We start from the raw sequence: 22,721 nt of genomic DNA, 5'->3' as shown, positions 1-22,721 counted from the left end.
TAGCTGAATGTGGGTTGTAATGACGTCACATGACGCATTTTGGCCCAAATCTTTTAATTTTGAAAAATTGCACTTTCTCCCTGAATGTTGCAGAGTTTTGCTGGATTTTCTGCAATCGCAAAATTGTGAAATCGTGGAGGGACTGGTTCATATTGAATATTGAACAGTACTTTTTATGGATATTTTTAAATACCGTTATGCTAGATTTAGATAATACTGAGGAATATGGTGCAAGTTGAGTTGCTTCTCAGGTATTATTACTAACTAGCATTGGTTAGCATGTCAGCTTGTTCATCAGTGCAAGAACTAACACATCTTACAGATTAGTATGGATATGTTACTGAATTAATCAGTTTACAAATTGTGAATCACGAGTATTTCTGGAATTTTGAGCTCTATACAAGAAGAATGATCTTGTATATGTGTAACTTCCATCTTGGCAACATGCTCGAAGACATTTGCACGCATTGCATCTTCTTTTCACTCGAGCAGCGTGCCTATCCCTTAACAAATGCTCAGAAAGCTCAGCTCTGGAGGCTTGATCTGACAGGAAATCAAATTAGCCCTTCCATCTTATGGGTTTTTAATTTGAACCCAGGGTAAACATATATCAGCTGTACTCTTTCTGAACCTTATCTAAAAAGTTAAAGAGCTTAAACTCAGATATGGATCATACCAAAGCTGTGATTTTTCCCTTGGCTAATTTTTCCCCCCAGGAGAGCACAACAACATGATGGATTAGAGACTAGGAAAAGAGTGTAGGCATAAAAGAAAGGGAAGTGTGTCTCGATGTGCCTGTGCTGGAAGCGTCTAAATTGCCAGGTCAAGGCCAGCAAACGGTAATGATGTTTAGGTTCAGAAAGCCAACCAACTGAATCATGATTTGTTGGATTATTAGGATAAAGGCACGTGTGTGGTTGTGCTTGCCAGACTCAGGAGGGGTCTCAGCTCTCCAACATAGTTGTCTTTCCTTCCAGAAAGTTTCAGAGTAACACAGAAAGGACAACACATAACATAAAGGCTTTAGGTATGTGCTGATAATCAGTTTATGATCTACATTAATATGCACACATGACCACTTCAAAATACCACTGTTAGGTTAGGATGATGGTCGCAGACTTACAAATCATGCCCCTGGATGAAAATATGTTGAATATGGTACTCATTCAGCATTTAAGGCAAATATTAGTTCAATAAGGATTCTCAGTATGAGATTGGTGCATCTCTATTATCACTAACTCGAAAATATTTTAATGCAATTCACTTTTTTTCGACATTCTTCATATACTGTACAGTCCCCTCCGAAAATAATGGAATGCAAGGCCAGTGCTTTTGTTTTTGCTATACACTGAAGACATTTGGGTTTTTGAGATCAAAAGATGAATTTGAGACGAAAGATCAGAATTTCAGCTTTCATTCCATGATATTTAAATCTGTGATGTGTTAAACAACTTATAACATGGCATCCTTCATTTGAAACCACCGATTTTTCAAGGGATCAAGAAAATTGTGACCGACAGGTGTGCCCTGTTAGATCGATTGTTCAAACAATTAATAGCTCTGAACATCTCTTTTCTTTGAGCCCTGGGTTTTGCCTGTGAAGACTTGTTAAAATGTATAAACCAACATGAAGAGCAGAGAGTGGTCTATGAGTGGTCTACGGGAGAAAAGCAAGCCTTTTTGAAGCTGAGAAAAGACGGAAAACTGATCAGAGCCTTTCACAAGCATTGGGCATAGCCAATACAAAAATTTAGACTGTCCTGTACTAACAACCAGACATGGAACAGGTCAGCCAAGGAAAACTACATCAGCCGATGACAGAAACATTACGCGAGCTGTGAAGACAAACCCCAAAAACAACAGACAGTGACATCACCAACAATCTCCACAGGGCATGGGTGATGGTATCGCAATCCACCGTTTGAAGAAGACTTTGAGAGCAGAAATATAGAGGCCATATCACTCATCAGCAGTAAGAATCAGAAAGCCAGATTGGAATTCACAAAGATCTACATAGAGCCACAAAATAAACTGTTACCAAAGTGATGGAGAGGCCAAAGTGTGGAGAAAGAAAGACTCTGCTCATGACCCAAAATATGCAAGCTCATCTGTGAAACATGGTGGAGGTAGCGTCGTGGCTTGTGCTTGCACGGCTGCTTCTGGAACATGCTCAGAAGAAGAAGCCTATATTTGTCACATATACATTACAGCACAGTGAATTTTTTTTTTTCACATATCCCAGCTTGTTAGGAAGACGGGGTCAGAGCGCAGTGTCAGCCATGACACGGCGCCCCTGGAGTAGATAGGGTTAAGGGCCTTGCTCAACAATGGTGCCCAACAGTGGCAGTGCTGTGTCAAGAACCACCAAACCTTCTGATCAGTAACCCAGAGCCTGAACCGTTGAGCCATCACTGCCCACTAATCTTTTTTGATGTAACTCATAATAGTAGCAGCAGAAGTATTTCAGAAGTCTACAGAAACAACCTGTCTTCCAATTTACGGAAAAATGCATCCATGTTAATTGGGATGAACTTGCAGCAAGACAGTGATCCAAAACACACTGCCAACACAACAGAGGACTTCATCAGGAGAAAAAAGTGGAAGGTTTACAGGTCACCAGACCTTAACCCAACTGATCATGCAATTCACACCTCCTGTAGAGGAGACTGAAGGGAGAAACCCCCTCAAAACAAGCAATAACTGAAAGAAGCTTTGAAACAAGCCTGAAAAAGCACCACAAAAGAAACATACAGCAGTTTAGTGATGACAGTGATGTCTCCAGCTTGATGCAGTTATTGGCAGCAAGGGAAATGCAACCAAATAAAAAGTGTTATTTACTTTAAGACTATTTGTAAAATTGGGTGGTCTGCTACCAAAGGTGCCATGTTCTTAGTTTTATAATACATCATAGATTTAAATATGAAGTGGCATTGCAGTTCCAATACTTTCAGAGGGGACTAAGGCAAAAATACAAACCTGGAAGAGAGAGCATTCATTCATCTGAATGAAAAAGGGTGAAATCACACTGCAGCACTGGGGGCATGTATGTGCATAATCAGAAAATACAAGTGGATGATTGTTGTATAGAAAACACCATTTTATTTAGCTCATTCTTTACTGTTCAAATCATTATAACACTGAACCCTTTGAATCTCCTCACACACTATCATTACTTCTCCCTTGTTTACGAAGGCTGAGAGATGAATACCACAGCTCCAAACATGCATATCCAACATTATCGCAACCAAAAAACCAAATCAAACAACATTTAGCGAAACAACAATGGAAATGTGATTCGAGAACGTGACAAGCCTGTTACTTTTTTTGTTTGGTTGTCAGATTTGTTTGTTTTTGTTTTTTCTTCGGATAATGTCATGGTGTTTTTGGATTTTGTTTGATTTCTTAGTGCTGTGCATCTTTCGTCCGGCACGCCTTTCGGTCATAAGAACCTTTCTGAACTTTAGCATCATTCTGAATCCTACTTTCCTCGACTGAATTTGTTCTTAGTTGGCTTTGCCCTTTTCTCCCTAGCAGCAGTTTAATCAAAAGCACATTGTCATTAGCGTCACAAACAATTGGATAATATGTGCAGTCTAAATTGTTTAAACCTACTGGAGGTGCAGCGTTTGAGACGCTATTTAGCATAACAGCTTTTTGACTTTAAAAGCTTGATTGCAGGTTCACATTCATAATGTGTATCCAGAGGTTCTTATCATGTGCATGCGAAGAGGAGTTTTCCACAAGTGCCAATATTCTTAATACTCGGTCTGGTTTGTTTTTAAAATCTTGGCAAAACGCGCAAGTTATGAATGGCTTATATTTGTGTGTATGCGTGTTTATATCTGGTTCAGGACCAAATGTCCCCACAAGGATAGAAATATCCGAGTTTTGACCTTGCATGGACATTTGACTGGTCCCCATAAGGAGACAATTGTGCTTAATGCTTACAAAAACTGGAGTAGTCGTAGCACTAATTAGCTGCATTAATAATTATGATAATGCAAGGTCTTCACAAGAACAATTAGACAAACATGCTTGTGTGAGTATAATAATGTGTTTTGCCAAACCCACTTTAACTTGCATCCTTTGAGGTTAATATGAAGTGCATAAAACACTCAGTAGTAACATTCAGCAGGCTGATGCCATTATAAACTTGTGGTGAACCGTTATTACCACCTTTTTTTCCCCCCTTTATTTCTAGAATATTTCATATGGTGTTTTCCTGGGACTGTCACCCCTTTCCGTGATTCCTCCCCTTATTCATTTTATTTCTGTGCTGTTCCTGCCAATAACGGCATGAATAACAATAGAGTCTGAAATTTTATCATGATCTTGTTTGCCAAGAAGCATACAGTGGCTTGGACGGGTCCCAAGAAAAGCAGTCCTTTTAGTTTTCTGAAACGTAGTAAGACATGAACATACTATTCAAAGTTGAAGGATGTGGAGTGAAATTTGTGTTTCTTGAAGGAGTGTGTTATGTTTGAATCACGCATAGTACAGTGTATTTTTGTAACCACAGTTGTGGCCTGCGAAATTATTCTTTTATTTAATCATCTTTTTTTTAAATCTTTTTTTTTTTTTTTTTTTAGGTCAAGAAAGCATACAGACAGAAAGCTTTAACCTGCCATCCAGACAAGAACCCAGATAATCCTAAGGCTGGTGAGTTTGTTTTGCATTTATACATACGCTCACCAGCCACTTTAATAGGAACAGCTAGACACCTGCTTTCATGCAATTATCCAGTCATTGAACCATGTGGCAGCCGTGCAGTGCCAAAAATCCTGCAAACACAGCTTAAGAGCTTCTGCCAATGTTCACATAAAAACAAAAAAAACAAACAAAAAAATGAATATGAAACTGATTCAGCGTTTTAGTCATTTTGACCATGTCGTGGTTGGTGGTGCTAAATGGTCTGGTTTGAATATTTCAAAAAGTGCTGATCTAATGGGATTTGCACGCTCCACAGTCATTAGAGTTTACACAGAATAGTGTGGAAAAACAACAAGAACCTTGTTGATGTAAGAAGTCAGAGGAGAATTGGCATACTGTTTCGAGTATAAGCACTGAAATAAGCACTCTACAGCTGTGGTAAACAGAAAAGCATCTCAGAACACTCAACACATCGAACCTTGAGGTAGATGGTCTGCCAAGAACAGGAATCTGAGGCTAAAGTGGACACAGGATCAGCGAGACTGATGGAAATAGTCCAGGTGATGTGTTGTATAGTGTAAAATAAGCTTTCTGGACATGACGGTATTTGTCCCATCCTGATTTCTTCTGTTTTTGTGTATATCTCATACTAAATAGTTTTAGATCTTAAATGAAATACAACATAAACAAAGGCAACCTGAATGAACACATAATGCAGTTTTTATTATTAAAAAAGTTATCCAAGACCTATCACCCATGTGAAAATCTAATTGCCCTTTTAATCTTAAACTGGTTGTGCCAGCTTTAGCAGCAATAACTGCAGCCAAACACTCCTGATAACTGCAGATCAGTCTTTCACTTACTACTAGGACTTACTCTAATGCTTTGGATCATTGTCTTGCTGCATAATCCAGTTGCACTTGAGTTTCAACTTATAGACTGAGGAGCAGACATTCTCCTTTAGGATTTTCTGGTAGAAAGGAGAATTCACATTTCCCTCAATTCATGCAAGTTGCCCAGACCCTGAAGCAGCAAAGTATCCCCACACCATCACACTGCCATCACCATGCTTGACCGTAGGTAAGATGATCTTTTTGTAGAATTCTGTGTTTGGTTTACGTCACATGTAACGGGACCACTTTCTTCCAAACAGTTCCAGTTTCTACTCTTCAGTCCACAGAACATTCTCCCAAAAGGTTTGAGGATCATCAAGGTGTGTTTTGGCAAAATTCAGACGAGCCTTAATGATCTTCTGGGTTAACAGTGGTTTTCACCTCACCACTCTTCCATGGATGCCATTTTTGCCCAGTGTCTTTCTGATAGTGGAGTCATGAACAGTGACCTTTGCTGACGCAAGAGAGGTCTGTAGGTCCTTTTGATGTTGTCCTTGGATCTTTAGTGACTTGCAGGATGAGTCGTTGCTGTGCTCTTGGAGGAATTTTGGAAGGTCATCTACTTCTGGGAAGGTTCACTACTGTGCCGAGATTTTCCATTTGGAGATAATGGCTCTCACTGTGGTCCTTTGGAGTCCCAGAGTGTTTGAAATAGCTCTCTAACCCTTCCCAGACTGATGTATTTCAATCACCTTCTTCCTCATAATTTCTGGAATTTCTTTCAATTTTGGCATAGTGTGTTACTGCGGAAGACAAAAACAGAAGAAATCAGTATGGGTCAAATACTTTTTCACAGCACTGTAGGTGAAAAAGTGTGCCAACTATAGGAAATATTACAGTGTATTTCTCAAAAAAGAAATAAATCTCTCGAGACTGTTGTGCGTGAAAATCTCATCAGTCCGGCACCAATATCCATGCTGCGATCAAAGTCACAGAGATTTACACACCTGACACCCCCTTCTGATGTTTGATGAAAACATTAACTGAAGCTCTTGACTTGTATCTGCATGATTTTATGCATTGATTGGCTGATTTGGATAATTGCATGAATGACCAGGAATTCCTATTAAAGTGGCCAGTGAGTGTATATATTTTTAAACATTTCTGCATTTGGCAGATTCTTTTACCCAAAGTCATATGAGGAAGAATCCAATTGTTGTACAAAACCATGCACTTTAAGGGTTAATGAGGTTGCTCTGTGGCCCAACAGTGGCTCTCTGCTGCTTGTGGGATCAGAACCACTACATAGTTTATATACATTTTAAACAGAAATGCCTTTGTAGCAGGAAGTTTAGATTTAACAGGAAGCTTACGTTTCTGTTGTACAATGTTTATAGAAACACTCAGCTGTACCATTTTAATTTTGTGCTTTTCTTGCCAGCAACAGCATGACTAACAACAGCTTAATATCTTATCATGATCTCATTTAGCATGATGCGTTTGCTATGTTCATGGGAGAAATGCTTTGGATGCATTCTACAGGCAGAAAGTAGCAGGAACATGCCTAGGCCAGATGTTTCTAGGTCAGTGCACGAATTACAGAGCTTGTTTATCTGCCTTAAGTCTATTGGAACCTGGAACAAGATGTAAACAACAGGCTTAAGGTTTTAATAAGATATTTCACATGAAGGAATGTAGATTATTATTATTATGTATGAGCATAGTTTTAAATGTCATCTTAGTGTGGCAACTACTTGTCAAATTGGTAGACAGGCTGAACAAGTTACAGTGGTGCTTGAAGTTTTTTTTTTTTTTTTTTTTTTTTTTTTTTTTTTTTTTTTTTTAATATTTCTGCATAAATATGACCGAAAACATCATAAGATTTTCTTACAAGTCCTGAAAGTCGATAAAGTGAACCCAGTTAAACAAATGAGACAAAAATATTATACTTGGTCATTTATTTATTGAGGAAAATGATCCAATATTACATATCTGTGAGTGGCAAAAGTATGTGAAAAAAGTTTGCTTTCAGTATCTGGTGTGACCCCGTTGTGCAGAAATAATTGCAAAAGTACCCGGTAACTGTTGATCAGTCCTGCAAACCGACTTGGAGGAATTTTAGCCCTTCCTCAGTACAGAACAGCTTCAATTCTGGGGTGTTGGTGGGTTTCCTCACATGAACTGTTTGCTTCAGGTCCTTCCACAACATTTCTACTGGATTAAGGTCAGGACTTTGACTTGGCCATTCCCAAACATTAACTGTATTCTTCTTTAAACATTCTTTGGTAGAATGACTTGTCCTAAAAGTAGACAAAGAGAACCCAATTAAACAAATGAGACAAAAATATTATACTTAGTCCTTTATTTATTGATGTTAATGATCCAATATTACATATCTCAGAGTGGAAAAGGTATTATTATAGTAGTATAGTACAATAGTAGCATTAGCAGTTAATTTGAAGGTGATATTAGAGTCAGGTGTTTTTGAGCAATGGGATGAGATGTGTGAGTGAGATCCCTATTTTATTTAAAGATATATAAAAGTCTGATTTTCACAACATGGTTTTTGGAGGTATAGGAAGACGATTATTTCAAACTTGCAATTAGTAAAAAAAAAAATGGCTAGAGCTAGGCGTTATCAAATTTTATTTGGTTTATTGTACTCTTTTATTAGGAAATACTAGCTAAATTGGACAATATTCAATGGATTTCCTTTTTTGCCATGATCAATATCACAGCTACCCTTGGTTACCGATCACTGAGAGCAGAAAGACTTTAGTTCTTCTTTCCCTGTCAATACAAAGTGACTCAAAAAAATCTGAAGTGTCTGTAAGGTCACAGAACCGAATTTGTGTTGTGACTGATGCTATTTTAATTCTAATGCTGCTTATTGTAGCTATTGTTTACTGTGTGCTTATTTATACTATCTTGCATTTATGCTTGTCTGATACTGTCACATGATAATCACCACTGTAAAAGAGTATATGGATGGGATGATGATAATAAAATGTACATAAAATGGAGGAATGATTAAGGGTTGTTCTTAGCTAATGCATCTGATAATCAGTAGATTGTATCGGGATAGGGTCCTCGAGGATGATGGGAGAACAATCCGTTATGTACCCTTTTCACATTTCCATTTTTTATTTGGGAGACGCTTTTATCCAGCTTGGCAGTACTGAGATTCAAACTCATAAACCAGTAAATCAGAACTACAGGCTAGACTTGTCCCTCCATGATTTTGCGATCACAGAAATTAATGCGTCATGTACGTTCATACAGTCAAACACAATGCGCATTCAGCCAAAGCCCTCTTCGATTCACGTGCGTCGAACATGAGTACAGCTAAAAAGGTCTCATTTACCATCAAACATCACTGCGAAAGCAATCCATGCAAAGCAATTTTGTGCAATTGTAATTTCGCCAATTAAAGTAGTTTTCTGCAACAAAAAAAAAGCACAAGAAACTCTGCAAGTTGCATCGCAAATTTGGGAAAAAAAGCCGCAGCAAAATCAAACATTGTTGGCCGCAACAATCACAAAAAACCTCTGTGAAATCCTGTATGGACCCGCTAGATAGCAATTAAGCTAGTTGGCAACCCAAACTAGAAGCAATGTTTGATCACGTACAACAGATGTGTGGCTCTTTTAAAAGCCTTGTGTTTTCAGCATTGTACTATTTTAAAGCATATGGAGCCATTCCAATATATTTAGTTTGAGTTAAATCTGCCTTTAACCCAGGCATCATACTCACAAAGGCCTGTGGCTAATGCGGTTAGTGGTTCAGACAAATCCAGGCAGTTTCTCTCATATCTCCATACCACGGGTCCCTTGGGACAGTCTCGAGAACATAACTCAACAGGCCTGGAATTGTAATTCAGTGTTCGAAAACGTGAATCTGCACCTTGGACAAGGAAGCTGTGCGGCATGGTTTCTATTGAGGCTCGTGCGGTCTCTGGACGCCGCGGCTGAATCCTGATTAAGTCAGCAAACGAGGGGGTAATGGGGGTTCAGAGCCCAACGAGATGGGGCTGGCTTTCCCAGAAACGAAAACCGAGAAGGCTGCAGAGAAGGCGGCCTCAGATGCATGTCATTTACGCTCTCACACGACAAGGGGAAGCCACGAAGGGGATCAGAAAAGGAGGGAGAGATTAGGTTCTCTTGTGGACTGAGTCTCAAAATTCACTTGGACAATATGACAAAGTTTGTCATACAAAATAATTTCAATTAATAATTAAAAAGAAAAAAATTATACTATTCTAGTACCATCTTACTAATAGGGTCTCTCATCTTGAAGGCTAAATTGGTGTGCTTTTACCAAATATAGCACATCTATTGCTCTGTATATTTTGTCAGCTACATCTACTCCATCCATCAGTGGAGAGTATTCACCACAGGAACACTTCTGCTGCTGACCGGATATTTGGGTTATAAGGGACTATCCTTAACACAACATTGACACTGACATGGTGGTGGTGTGTGGATAAGTGGACACTAAATGTAAAAATCCCTGTAACACTGCTGCTCTTGATATACTCATGCACACAACACACACACCATTCCTACCATTCCATTTCTATGTCTTTGCTGTGCTAAGAACAATTCACCATGCTAATACTGTAACATCTGCTCCATGTTGGTCCTATGGTGGTCCCTTTCTACTCATTTCTGGTTAGGAACAGTCAGTTATTACATACGCACAACACAGCGAACTGTGTGGTCGATTGAACACTTAGATAAATTGAAAATTGGAGCATATACAAAAATATTTCTGTATGCCTTTTAGATACTGCAAGCAAATTGTTCAGTCTATTTATGATATAGATGATAAATAGCCAAAGCCTATTACTGAAATATACAAAGGAATCACTGCAAACAGGTAGAATGCCGTTTTCACAGTTTTTTAACTTGTGTTCGAGACTGGGTTAGTGTCAGATAGAAGAGAACGATAATGTGTTTTGACAGCTCGTCCAAACAAATTAGCCCTGCCCCTAGCTCATGACTATGTCACAGTCTGAACCGTCTAAACTCGGACATGATTAAAATTAGAGACGGGTCATTGATGATAAGGGCAAATATTAAAATGGAAAACGTGGTGTACACAGACTGTATAGTACTGTGCAAAGGGCACATGCACTGAAATGCTGTAAAGCAAAGCTGCCTTTTTCTACATGAAGAAATACTATAAAGAGTACTAAACCATAATAAACATACTTTGCACATTTACAATTTTATAAGGAAATTGTCTGGCAAGTATTACTGAGCATCTTCGAGAATCTGCCACAGTTCTTCTGGAGACTTTGACTATCACACTTGCTTCTTTTTTTTGGTGCAGCAAAACCAAGCAGCCTTCATTATGTCTTTTTTTTTTATTCATTTATTTATTTTTTGTATGAGGGTAATATGTAATGTAATATGTTGCTTTCTTTACTGACATGCAAATATATTGTTTTCCAGATACATTTAACTTTTGTTGGAAAAGTAATGCTTGGAAAAATACAAAATGTTTTTGTACTGACTCAGTAATGCAGTCATAAAATAAACATCTATAGCAAAATCTGTACTAACCAATTAAATAGAGTGCCTAAGATGTTGGCACAGTACTGTATAGTTGTATTAAAAAAATACAGTTATGTGAATGTAGCAGTTTTTCATCAACAGTAATTGGCCATTGTCTTAAAAATGATCATGTAACATGATGGTGATTTACTCTCCAAATATTTCCTTAATCTGCTTATAATTTTGACAAAGTATTTCAAGTACAGTAACATTTGTAGAAAAACATGCATGCTTGTTTATTGAAATCGATAAAACTGATAAAGAAAGCAAGACTAATATACTGTATTAGTGAATAATATTTCAGCCACATGTTTCGTTTCTCTGTTTAATACTGTAAATGCAATAACTGGTTACGCCACATGATGGGTGGTCACACCAAAATGATGAGAAACATGTAAAGTCTGGAAACACAGGTGAAAGTTTTCCAAATTTTAGCAAAATCTTACAAATCTTCTAGATGTTTCTAAGGATCATTGACCAGATAATATTTTGTAACAACTTCGGACTACGTTTGTTAGTGAATTAGGAAAGAGCTATCAATGCAAATGCTTTTACAGTTTTGGTCAGCAATGCAAAAGCACTTTTAAAATGATATGGCAAAATATAAAAGGATTTAGAGCAATTAAGTTTGCACTTGCACTAAAATAAAAAAAAAAGTAAAATATTTTGTTATAGTTGTTTATTTTATGACTTTTGCATCACTGAATCAGTACAAAAACATTTTAGATTTGTAAAGATTACTTTTCAACAGAAAATTAAATGCTTGTATGTCAGTAAAGAAAGTAACATATTACATAATAAATCACTTCTCAGACAAAACACATAAGGAAGGCTGTCAGGTTTTACTTCCATAAACAGAAGCAAGTGTGACACATGTGGCACATGCTCCAAGCTGATCAGCAAAACTTACCAACTAATTTCCTTTTAAAACGACATAAGTGAGACTATTGAGGCATTTAAAAAAAAAAGCAAAGGCTTGTCATGCCACACATTGACTTTGTGTAGTTTATTACAGTTTATTGGTCTGTATGGTATATTTTATGTGGAAATATTTAAGTAGCGGGCCATCTCAACAATGCATCTACATATCATCACGAAACTTGATACATACCTTCAGGATCACACCCTGAATGTACCCAAGAAATTTCATGACTGCGCTACTTTGCACTCAAGAACTGTAGCAACTTTTCCCACCCCCCCTTATATCATTTGAAGAATTTGTGCTAAATTCAGATCTGTTTTCCTATAATTTCCTGGAGTATGCTGAAGTGAACGACACCAACTTCCTGTCGACCATCTTGAATTTTGTCAAAAACTGTTTTTTCGCTACTCCTCCTACAAATTACATCCAATCAGCACCAAATTTGGCATACACCATCTTCAGACCATCCTGGTCAAAAAAGTTATCAAAAGAATGTTGATTTTCCAAATGGTTCGTCTGTAATGCGCCAACAACTCTGATGGCGAAGCCGACAAACAGGACGCGAGGCTGTATCTTCAGGACCATGACTTGAGGTTATGCAACAAATTTCATGATGGCGCCATTTACTGGGCAAAAGTTACAATAACATGTTGAAAATGCTTCCATCTACAGGTACGCGCCATTTTTGCTACTCGTCTTCCAAATCTTCACCAAAGTTGGCTCACGTCGTATTGAGACATTTATTTAGCAGTAAGGACATTCCTTTAAGTTTCCTGACATGAGGAAGTCTTCAGGATAGAGGTTTTTTTTTTTTTTTTTTTTTTTTTTTTTTTTTTTTTTTTTTTTTTTTTTGCTGTAACTGGCTGCATTTTTTTGCCTTATTAACTTCTAGAGAGAATTTAAAAAAGAGGCTGGTGAGAGAATGGCTGTTTATAGCTGTTATAACGTAAGTGATTGGTGTCTCAGACGTTCTCCAGTGATGAAGGAAGAAAATGATACATAGCCAAGTGTCTGGCGCATTTTACAACAATACTAATCTGAGTTTAAACAGCATAATTTGACTCAGAGGACAGAACACTTTGTCCGACATGGAGGAGAATTTTCAATATAAACAACTCGATGCAGCTCTGTCATGACCTTGCTTCAGGAAGTTAACAAAAGTACCTGCTCAATAGTAGTAAATTTAGCAGTTTTAAAAAATTATTTATTTTATTTTCCTCAACCCAATTGAAGGTAGCACATCTACTTAGAGGTGTATGATTTGGGGATTTAAAGGACGTTTAAACAGTCAGTTTAATGCTCGGGTTAGCCTACAGGCCTAAGATGTGCTTTTTGAGAGGGCTTTGGCTTATGTGCGTGCTCCATCTCCATCACTTGTTAGTGAGAAACAGAAAGGCAGTCATGCCAGAAAAGAGTCATTAAAGTACTGCAGGAGAGTGGGCTCTGGGATGGAGGAAGGAGGGGGGGTGTCTTTGTGTGGAACCCCTTTCTTGTCTGCCCCTCCACAGGGTTTAATAGGAGTTGCGGCAGGGGGCCTCCAGGTTTACGTGAGAAAAGCGGCAGGCCATCATTAGAGGAAACGGCTTTCGTGAGACTGAGTGCTCTCTTTTAATGCTGCAAATGTGGGTTAACACAAGCCACTCGCAAATTGCCCACCCGATCATTATAATTATTTAAGATCCCTCATTTAGCTGTGAACATGCACGTGTGAACCGTGGTCATGTTACCATATTCTCACCACACAGAATGTTTCCATTTATGTTCTCTTTTTTTTTTCAGCATTTCTCTGTTCAGTCTCTCTCTCTCCCTTTTTTTTTTTCTTTCTTTTTTCTCCTTTCCACCAGGGTAACCGTCAGTCAAACATATGTTTTGAATGGTGATTTCATGGTTTTGTCTTTCGTGCGAAGAAGACACACAGGCACAACTGTCCTTAAACTTAACCGTAAACTGGGCCTGTGTTTAATTGTACTTTATTGTTCATTGTTGTCTGTCGTACACAGCTGAGCTCTTCCACCAGCTCTCCCAGGCCCTCGAGGTGCTGACTGATGCAGCGGCAAGGGTAAGGAAATTGCCTAAACAACATAAAATTAACTTCTGCTCATCCAACACCTACACTGTATACAAGGCAGCATTATTCCATATGCTTTTTTTTCTTCTTAAACATGTAGGAACTGCAGCGTTAATAGTCATGGTTATGTTTTTAAGTGTATTGTTTACCAATAATTGAAAACAGTTGTGTTATGAGGACTGCTTCCGAGTGCATGAAAATTACCTGAGCATAATGCAGAAAGTTTTCAGGTTTTATTTTATCCCAACTTTGATGATGTTTCTCCATCACTGAATGTATTCTATACAGGCTGCCTATGACAAGGTCCGTGCTGCCAAGAAACAAGCCGAGGAGCGAAACAGGAGACTAGATGACAAGAGAAAAAAGATCAAATTAGGTGCCACATCTTTGTTTCTTCAGTGTGGACAAACTTCTCAACCTTCTTCACCCTTTATTTTTCTTCTGAATCTGTTATAAAACACAATTAGCCAAGAGTGCCTTGCAGAGTTTGATGATTTTGTGCTCTGCTGTCTGGATGCTTTCGGGGCGTCTTAAATCGTCTGGTGTTTTCTTTGTTTATTTTGTATATTGGCCTGCAGATTTAGAGGCTCGTGAACGGCAAGCAGAGGCAGAAGCTCAGAAAAGAGAGGAATTCAATATCACCCGAACATTAGAAGAAGAAGTAAGAACTCAGTTTTAAAACAAAAAAAAACGTGCGGTTTTTTTTGTTACAATTTTTTTTTTAAATAAGTGCTTTCACCGACCCCCCCCCCCCCCCCCCCCACACACACACACAAACACTTATACATACATATACAGGTGCATCTCAAAAATTTTTTATATCGTGGATATTCTATTCAGCAGTGCCACAGGCTGATTGCCTCCATGTCACACCGCATTGATGCAGTATTTCGTGCATAAGGAGCCCTGACCAAGTATTGAGTGCATAAATGAACATACTTTTCAGAAATTTTCCACAATATTAAAATTTTTTGAGATGCACCTGTGTGTGTGTGTGTGTGTGTGTGCTTAAAAATACTTTTAAATAATCAGGGGCTGATAAAATTCTGTAGTGAATCTTAAAATTGTAAAATTTGTTGAAATTCTACAGATGTTTTCCCATCCTTTTTAGTATTAAAAAAATCATAAATAGAGTAGCAATACTTATATAACACTTATATTATGATAAGTATTAAAGTATCATCAAACTGAGGTTTTTAAAAAAATTTTTTTTAATGAGACTGTTTTAAAACTACTCTTTTGCTGGCTTAGCAAACCTATACATCATGATGCATATTGTGTATTACAGAATTACAACCCCAATTCCAAAAAAGTTGGGATGCTGTGTAAAATGTAAATAAAACAGATGCACTGATTTGTAAATCTCATAAACCCGTGTTATTCACAATAGAACATAGAAAACCTAACAAATGTTTAAACTGAGTAAATGTACCATTTTAACAAAAAAAATAAGGTAATTTTGAATTTCATTGCCGCAACAGGTGTCATAAAAGTTGGGACGGGTGCCACAAAAGGCTGGAAAAGATTGGGTATAAAAAGAGTATCTTCGAGAGGCAGAGTCTTTCAGAAGATCTGCAAAAAAATAACTGTGTCTAGAATTTGTGGAACAATTTCAGTATTAATGTTCCTCAACGTAAAATTGCAATGACTATGAATATCTCATCATCTACAGTACGTAATATCATCAAAAGATTCCGAGAATATCTAGAAATCTCTGTGTGCATGGGACATGGGTGAAAATTAATATTGCATGACCGTGATCTTTGGGCCCTCAGGCTGCACTGCATTAAAAACACGCCTGATTCTGTAATGGAAATCACTGCATGAGCTCAAACACCTCCAGAACTCATTGTCTGTGAACACAGTTCACCATACCATCCACAAATGCTGGTTAAAGCTCTATAATACAAAGAAGAAGCCATATGTGAACATGATCCAGAAATGCCGCTGTCTTCTCTGGGCCAAAGCTCATTTAAAATGGACTGAAGCGAAGTGGAAAACTGTTCTGTGGTCAGATGAATTGAAATGTAAAATTTTATTTGGAAACCATGGACCACGCATCCTCTAAACTAAAGAGGAGAGGTACCAATTGTTTTTTTTTTTTTCAGTGCTCAGTTCAAAAGCCTGCATCTCTGATGGTATGGCAGTGCATTAGTGCCTATGGACTGGGCAGCTTGCACATCTGGAAAGGCACCAACAATGCTGAAAAGTATATGCAGGTTTTAGAGCAACATATGCTTCCATCCAGATTCCATCCCATCTTTACTTCTGAGAGACTCTGCCTCTCTAAGATACTCTTTTTATACCCAGTCATGTTAGTGACGTGTTGCCAATTAACCGAATTAGTTGAAAAATCTTCCTCCAGCTGTTTCTTTTTATAACACTTTACAGCCTTTTGTTGCCCCATCCCAACTTTCTTGAGACATATTGTGGCCATGAATTTCAAAATTACCTTATGTTTTCCTTAAAATGCTACATTTACTCAGTTTAAACATTTGATATATTTTCTATGTTCTATTGTGAATAATATGAGTTTATGAGAGTTTGTTTTTATTTACATTTTACACAGCGTCCCAACTATTATTGGAATTGGGTTATATATTGTGATATGATATGGCACCTCTGTCATTCAGCTGTATTCATTTAATTGATGGATAAAATAGAACTCCTGCCAAATCAACTTCATAGTAGTATCATTGTTCAACTAATGAATGAATTCTTTCTTTCATTAGCTCTGATACTGTTTAAAATCATTAGAATGGAATGAGACTAATGCCTCATGTTTTTCCTAACAATAAAGCTGGTTTCAGGCAAAAGGAGTAAGTCACTGCTGCAGATCAGTGTATCTGATTCCCTCTAAATTGCCCCACCATTTGCTAAACAACGAATTCAGTTACCTTGTTTCTTTCTCTACCTTTATACTCATTCAGTCTCTGTCTCTTGGCTCCAATCCTTATTTATTTATTTATTTAGTTTGATTTCTCCTGATGGCTGAATGAAAACCATGGGTGCCACATGGTATCCACTCTTCTCTGACTAATCTTTTATGTACACTAACTGTGGTTAAACTGCGAAATAATTTGCCTTATACTCATAAAGGGAGTAATGAATGGAATTCTTCGCATGCCTGCAGAGTGAAATTTTGATTGTTTCTCCTGTGGTTCCAGCATGGTTTGAATTTAGATATGTGGAAGCCTAATTTGTTGACAGACAGTAGGTGGCAGTGTTCCATATTAAGAGACTAGGTTTAGGGTCACTGTAGTTCATATGATTTTGCATAGTACATAGTGCACTGCGGTTTTGGTCAGATTTAAGAAATTCCTATAGCACTGTGTATGCATTGATGTGTTATGTAAGCATGATTTGTGTGCTGGTGCATGCTAACATGGCATATGTCTTTGCAGTAAACCAAGTCTGTTGACCTGGTTCTGGTGTGTGTGTGCGCGCCTGTGTAGATTACCCGCTTGAGAGAAGAAGGCTCCAGACAGCTGCAAGAAGAGCAGAGACTGATTCAGGAGCAGATCCAGAAAGAGAGGGAGTGGAGGCTCAATGCTCAGTCCACACATGCAGGTACTTACGTGCTATTATTACTTGGAGCTTATGTAATATCCAACTCACATGCAAAACATTTTGTACACATGCTATCGATAACCCAAACCAATTTACCATAAAAAAATAAAAATAATAATTGCACTGAGTTATTGTAATCTTGATACAGAGCCTATTATACATTTTGCATCATAAAAGGTGTTATTTGATGAAATTAAATAAAAAAAGATTGTTCTATTCAACTAAGAGTATTAAATATAAGCATGATGATAGAATTAGGACAACGCAAAGGCCTAAACACAGCAAATAGAACGGAAATACAGACTGGGTTATGTAGATGAGGTGTGATACTGTGTCTTGTCGCAGAACTGAGGGTAAAACACACAGCAGCACTCACAGAAAAGAGCCTTTATAGTGTTATAGTGATGAATTGCAGTGTGATACACGAACCCGACTTTGTTCTTAACGTGAATGCTTTCTCCAGATTTTTCATCAGCGCCGCAAGACTACAGAAAGGTCACCCCTAAATTAAAGGTACTTTTATTCCATTGCCATTGTTCGATATTTGACCTGTCTTTTTGCGAACACTTGACATTCACATTCCTTAATTAAAGTTATTAAAAGAATCTTATTAATTTAACTCATGCTAGAGCCAGGCAAAATGCTCTTTCAGTATGTTTTATACAGGATGAATGCTATTCAGGGGATGAAAGCATAAGGCAGAATGTTTGAAATAGTTCATGTGTTTATTATGGAAAGCAAACTTTCTTAGCCAGGCTGTACATGACCCTATAACCCTTTTCTATTTATTCCAATTTCCCTTCAAATGAAGCTTCACCATGCATCCAATACTCCAGGCAGGTCGTCAGAAGAATTAAAACTACGTAAAGTGAGCGCCATTCTGTTGCCTTTGGAAAGGCTTCAGCTTGTCTTATTTGCATTCTGGTTTAGCTAATACCTTTGTGTTATTAATCACATCAGTTCACTTCTTACTCGTCCTGGCTCTATCCTCTAATGAATTAAGTGATATGTATATGTTCATTTAGCAAATGTACACCAGAAGTTAAATTACATTTCATTTGTGCTAAATATAATTCCTAGTTATCTTCAACGTGAGGATCTCTGCCTGAGAAGGGATGTGTTTACTTGTTATTGCCATTGACGTATTTATGTATGAAGTTGTTGTTATGAAGAATTTCTTGTAAGGAATCACTCAGAAGTTCAGAGTTTATTTAAAGACGTGACATGAATATCAGCATATTCATGCTATGATAACATTATTAATAATATAATAATATACACATAATATTAAAGTGGATATAAAACATCTACACACCCCTGTTAAAGTTACAGAAACCAAGATAAATCATGCCAGATCTTTTAATATCTTTGATGTGATATAGCATCCAACAAAATAACGTTTTATTGGGGGTGGAAAAATAAGAAAAAGGAAAAATTGCAATTACCTGGTTGGACAAGTGTGCATACCCTTTCATAATGTGACTGTGACTCAGAATAGACCATGTTTAAAAGTAATTATCATACAGTTGTCATCAGTGAAGTGGTTCTGATTAACCCCAAATAAAGATCAGCTAGAGGATTCATCGAAGGATGAATCTAGAGCATTTTCATCTTGGTTTCATCCAACTGCAGCAGCCATGAGCCTCAAAGACAACACATGTATGAGATCTCACTGTCGAAAGGAATCGATTGGAAGAGGCATACAAAAGAATTTCCAAAACATCAGATTTTCCATGGAACACTGTGAAGGCCATCACCAACAAGTGGAGAAAATGGGGCATCATAGTAACCTTGCCAAGAACAGGACGTCCCTCCAAAATAAATGAAATAGGACAAGAAGAAAACTTATCAGGGAGGCTGCTAAGAGATCTATGGCAACATTAAAGTGCTGGTCACTCTTTGCATGTGACAACAATCTGGTATTCTTCGCATCTTGGGTAGGGTGGTTAAACAAAAGCCATTTCTCACCAAAAATACATGAAAGCCCAGGTAATTCACCCCAAACAATTTGGTAAAATGTGATGGCCTGAGAAGACCAAGGTAGAACCTTTTGGGGATAATTCTGAAAGATATGTTTTGTGCAAAAACAAGACCGGTTATCACCCAAAGAACACCATACCCATGGTGATGCCTGGTGGTGGCAGCATCATGCTATCATCCTGCTGGGACTGGATCTCTAGTCGATATCGAGAGAATTGTGGATAGCTCCAAATACCAATGTATTTTAGCATAAAATCTGCACACTGCTTTTAGACAGCAGTAGATGGGGGGACTCAAAAGGACTGAGTGCTGTATGACCTTTTATTTTTTCCCCCTAAAGCGTGTTTGTTTTTCAGTTGAATTTTGTTGGTTGCTGTATCACATTAAAGGATCATAAAAGGATTTTACATAATTTTTCTCGTGTAGATTTTTTAAGTATCCACTGTATATGTCTTTTATATGGAGCCAGGAATCCTTATATGCTTTACACAGTTTGCATGGGAGCTTCACGAGTTAGACCCTTTCTGGTGTGTTGTGGGCAATTCTGATGAAAACCATCGTTCACCCAAGACTCAGAAAAATGAGCTAAAAAAACCCCAGAGCCCAACCATCTCGCGTGAGGTAGTGTTATTTTTCATGTGAGGGCGTTTGCTTTTGTTCTGGAAGGAAAAAAAAATATTGCTCTTATTTGTAGCTATATGGTTGGATTGTCTGAAATGTACCGAAGAAGTTGCCAGAGAATCCTAGCATGTGACTACGAAAAATGCTTGGAGTGTTGTTTAACCTGGAAAATGTCCTCTTTTCAAAATTGAAGCATCATGTAAAATCTGCTGCCTCTTTTTGAATAGGAATAGGTTATAAAGCTCTTAGAAGAAAACTCTGATCATGACAGCATAACCATGTGATTCGCAGAAGCAGTTTCTTAATGAAATGAAATGAAGGCAATTGCGAATGCTCTGACTCGTCATTAGGAGAAATTACACCTTGTGGAAGCATTGAAGATCTGTTCTACAAGTGTATACATGTAAATAGTAAGACATATTTTAGACTATCTCTAATGGCTGACTAATTAGAACCATGAAAATGTGGAGCTTGAAATGAATGTTGGCACATAAAATACAGAGTTGCCACAAAGACTCTGAATGACCCATCTACATTCCTACACTTCAACACAGTTACTAGCATGACTCTCTATGAAGGATTTCTCTAGCTGCTATCCACACTGCCTTTCGAAAAAATTCTCACTGGCACCACTAACATCTGTAAATGAGTCTGGTGACTGTTAGCGCTTCGTTAAAATATCCAGTGGTTAGCAGGTGAGTCACTGTTGTGAGTACCCCAGGCTTCCATGTTAGTTTAATCAATTCCTTCCTTTCTCTTCATTACAAAATGAGAGTAACTGTTTATTGTGAATGCTAGGGCCTGTTGAGCTTCAGGTCTAATAAAAAAAAAAAAAAAAAAGTCTGATTTCTTTAAAAAAAACAAAAAACCCTGCTCCTTGACCTTCATGTTCTCATCTCTGACTACGTTTACATGGACAGCAGTAATCTAATTATTGACCTTATTCTGAATAAGACAATATTGTGATTAAGGTGTTTACATGAGTTGCTTTTGTAATACTCCTTTCATGTTCCCGTTTTACATGTTATAGAACATAGATCGATTAACGGCACATGTCATTACGTCCCCACGCCACACCGTCCGACGTCCCTCCAGAATTTCACGTATCGACATACAGTTCGTCTTCGTTATAGTACCGTATACAGTTTTGGTTGTTTTTATTTTACATTTTTACGAACGCTTCAAGTGCAGTTAACTACTTGTCATGCTGTACGTGCAAATAAATTTTTGTACGTGCAAATAAACACACAGCAGTGCTCAACCGTTTTCCGGCAAACGAGAGCACGGCTGCGTCCGAAACCACGTACTTACATACTGTATAGTAGCCGAGATACTTCGAGATATTTCGCCTACTGTATACGTGTATTTCGCCTACTATATAGTAAGTACGTAAGTACTTAAGTAAGTAAGTACGTGGTTTCGGACGCAGCCGTGCTCTCTTGTTTGCTGGAAAACGGTTGAGCACTGCTGTGTGTGTACATGTCCTGTCGCAAAATGCGGTGAAAACCATCACACGATGTTAATAGTGTGATTAAGGTATGTACATCTCTGTAATTCACGTCGATAATGTGACTAAAAGAGGAGTACTCCACACGTCTTAATTCCATTTCTGTTTACTTCGAGTATGACTTTAATCGGATTAAGGTCATTAAAAATAGCTGTTTACATGATAATTTCTTAATCAGAGTATTGTCTTAATTGGGTTAATATTGGATTATTGTTGTCCATGTAAACGTACTGTCTATGGAGCATCAGAGTGAGACCATTAATCCCCTTTCCAGCAGATTTTTATGCATAGTCACATTTAACCTCATTACCCAGAGCCATTATAAATAAATAGCTGTTCTTCTTTTGAAAATTTGAAATGAATATCACACTGTAATTAAATGTTAAATTAGATTTGAAGCACTTAAAACATTTTTTTTGCATCTCTCTGTCTCAGCTGAAGTGGAAGTGTAAAAAAGATGACGACACCAATGGTGGATATTCCCAGGAAGTTCTTCAAGGCCTCCTTCAGAAGGTGACACACTGATTTATCTCCAAATCCAACACACTTGCGTCAGAAAATGACCTTGCCTTTAAATCTATATACATTTCACTATTCGGTATCGACCCAAGCGACTAAAACAAACACTACAGTCTGGTTCGACTGCTCACCATATTTTAACAAGTGTGAGAAAGTGTCCTCACACACGAACAAGCTGTTTCTCTTCCTAATGAGCCAGGTCTGGTGTCCTGCGCCCCAGGTTTTCAGTCCTGCATGACATCAACTGTTTAAATACTTTTACTTCTTCCCCTTACGCGAGCGCCATTAAATTTTTGTAGCAGCGAAAAGTGCCGAGGGCACTTCAAGTGCCCTCTTAAAGAGCTGCACGCCACTCTCGCTAGCCGTCTCTGCTGGTATGTTTAGTGCTATCAGGGGAGTTGCTGGCAAATGTGCTCTTCTCATGCAAGCTCACAGCAGCATGCGTACCACCCCGGTGAAGCACATAACTGATTGTTTGAGACCTTCTGGGAGA

General features: G+C 38.0%; 1 protein-coding gene and 1 long non-coding RNA gene across 3 annotated transcripts in view; one reads left to right on the top strand and one right to left on the bottom strand.

Moving 5' to 3' along the window:
* dnajc17 (DnaJ (Hsp40) homolog, subfamily C, member 17) overlaps positions 1–22,721 on the top strand; it is a 58,420-nt gene that overhangs the window by 12,516 nt on the left and 23,183 nt on the right. The window contains exons 2-8 of the mRNA XM_053682872.1: positions 4,590–4,659; positions 13,964–14,022; positions 14,320–14,407; positions 14,610–14,692; positions 17,487–17,601; positions 18,065–18,114; positions 22,145–22,222. Coding sequence (XP_053538847.1) covers positions 4,590–4,659; positions 13,964–14,022; positions 14,320–14,407; positions 14,610–14,692; positions 17,487–17,601; positions 18,065–18,114; positions 22,145–22,222 — 543 coding nt within the window. The remainder of the gene's footprint in view (positions 1–4,589; positions 4,660–13,963; positions 14,023–14,319; positions 14,408–14,609; positions 14,693–17,486; positions 17,602–18,064; positions 18,115–22,144; positions 22,223–22,721) is intronic.
* On the bottom strand, positions 4,670–14,603 carry LOC128633599 (uncharacterized). 2 transcript variants are annotated; one of them, XR_008397033.1, is made up of 3 exons: positions 14,236–14,603; positions 7,559–7,783; positions 4,670–6,286 (listed from the first exon to the last, which is right to left on the bottom strand). It is a non-coding gene; the product is annotated as an uncharacterized LOC128633599 (long non-coding RNA). The 2 variants fall into 2 exon arrangements; XR_008397032.1 differs by lacking the exon at positions 14,236–14,603 and adding an exon at positions 9,237–10,607.

The sequence above is a fragment of the Ictalurus punctatus genome, chromosome 9 (assembly GCF_001660625.3).
Source record: "Ictalurus punctatus breed USDA103 chromosome 9, Coco_2.0, whole genome shotgun sequence".
Taxonomy (NCBI): domain Eukaryota; kingdom Metazoa; phylum Chordata; class Actinopteri; order Siluriformes; family Ictaluridae; genus Ictalurus; species Ictalurus punctatus.
Note: the sequence above shows the minus strand (reverse complement) of the source record. Positions and strands in the feature narration are given on the sequence as shown.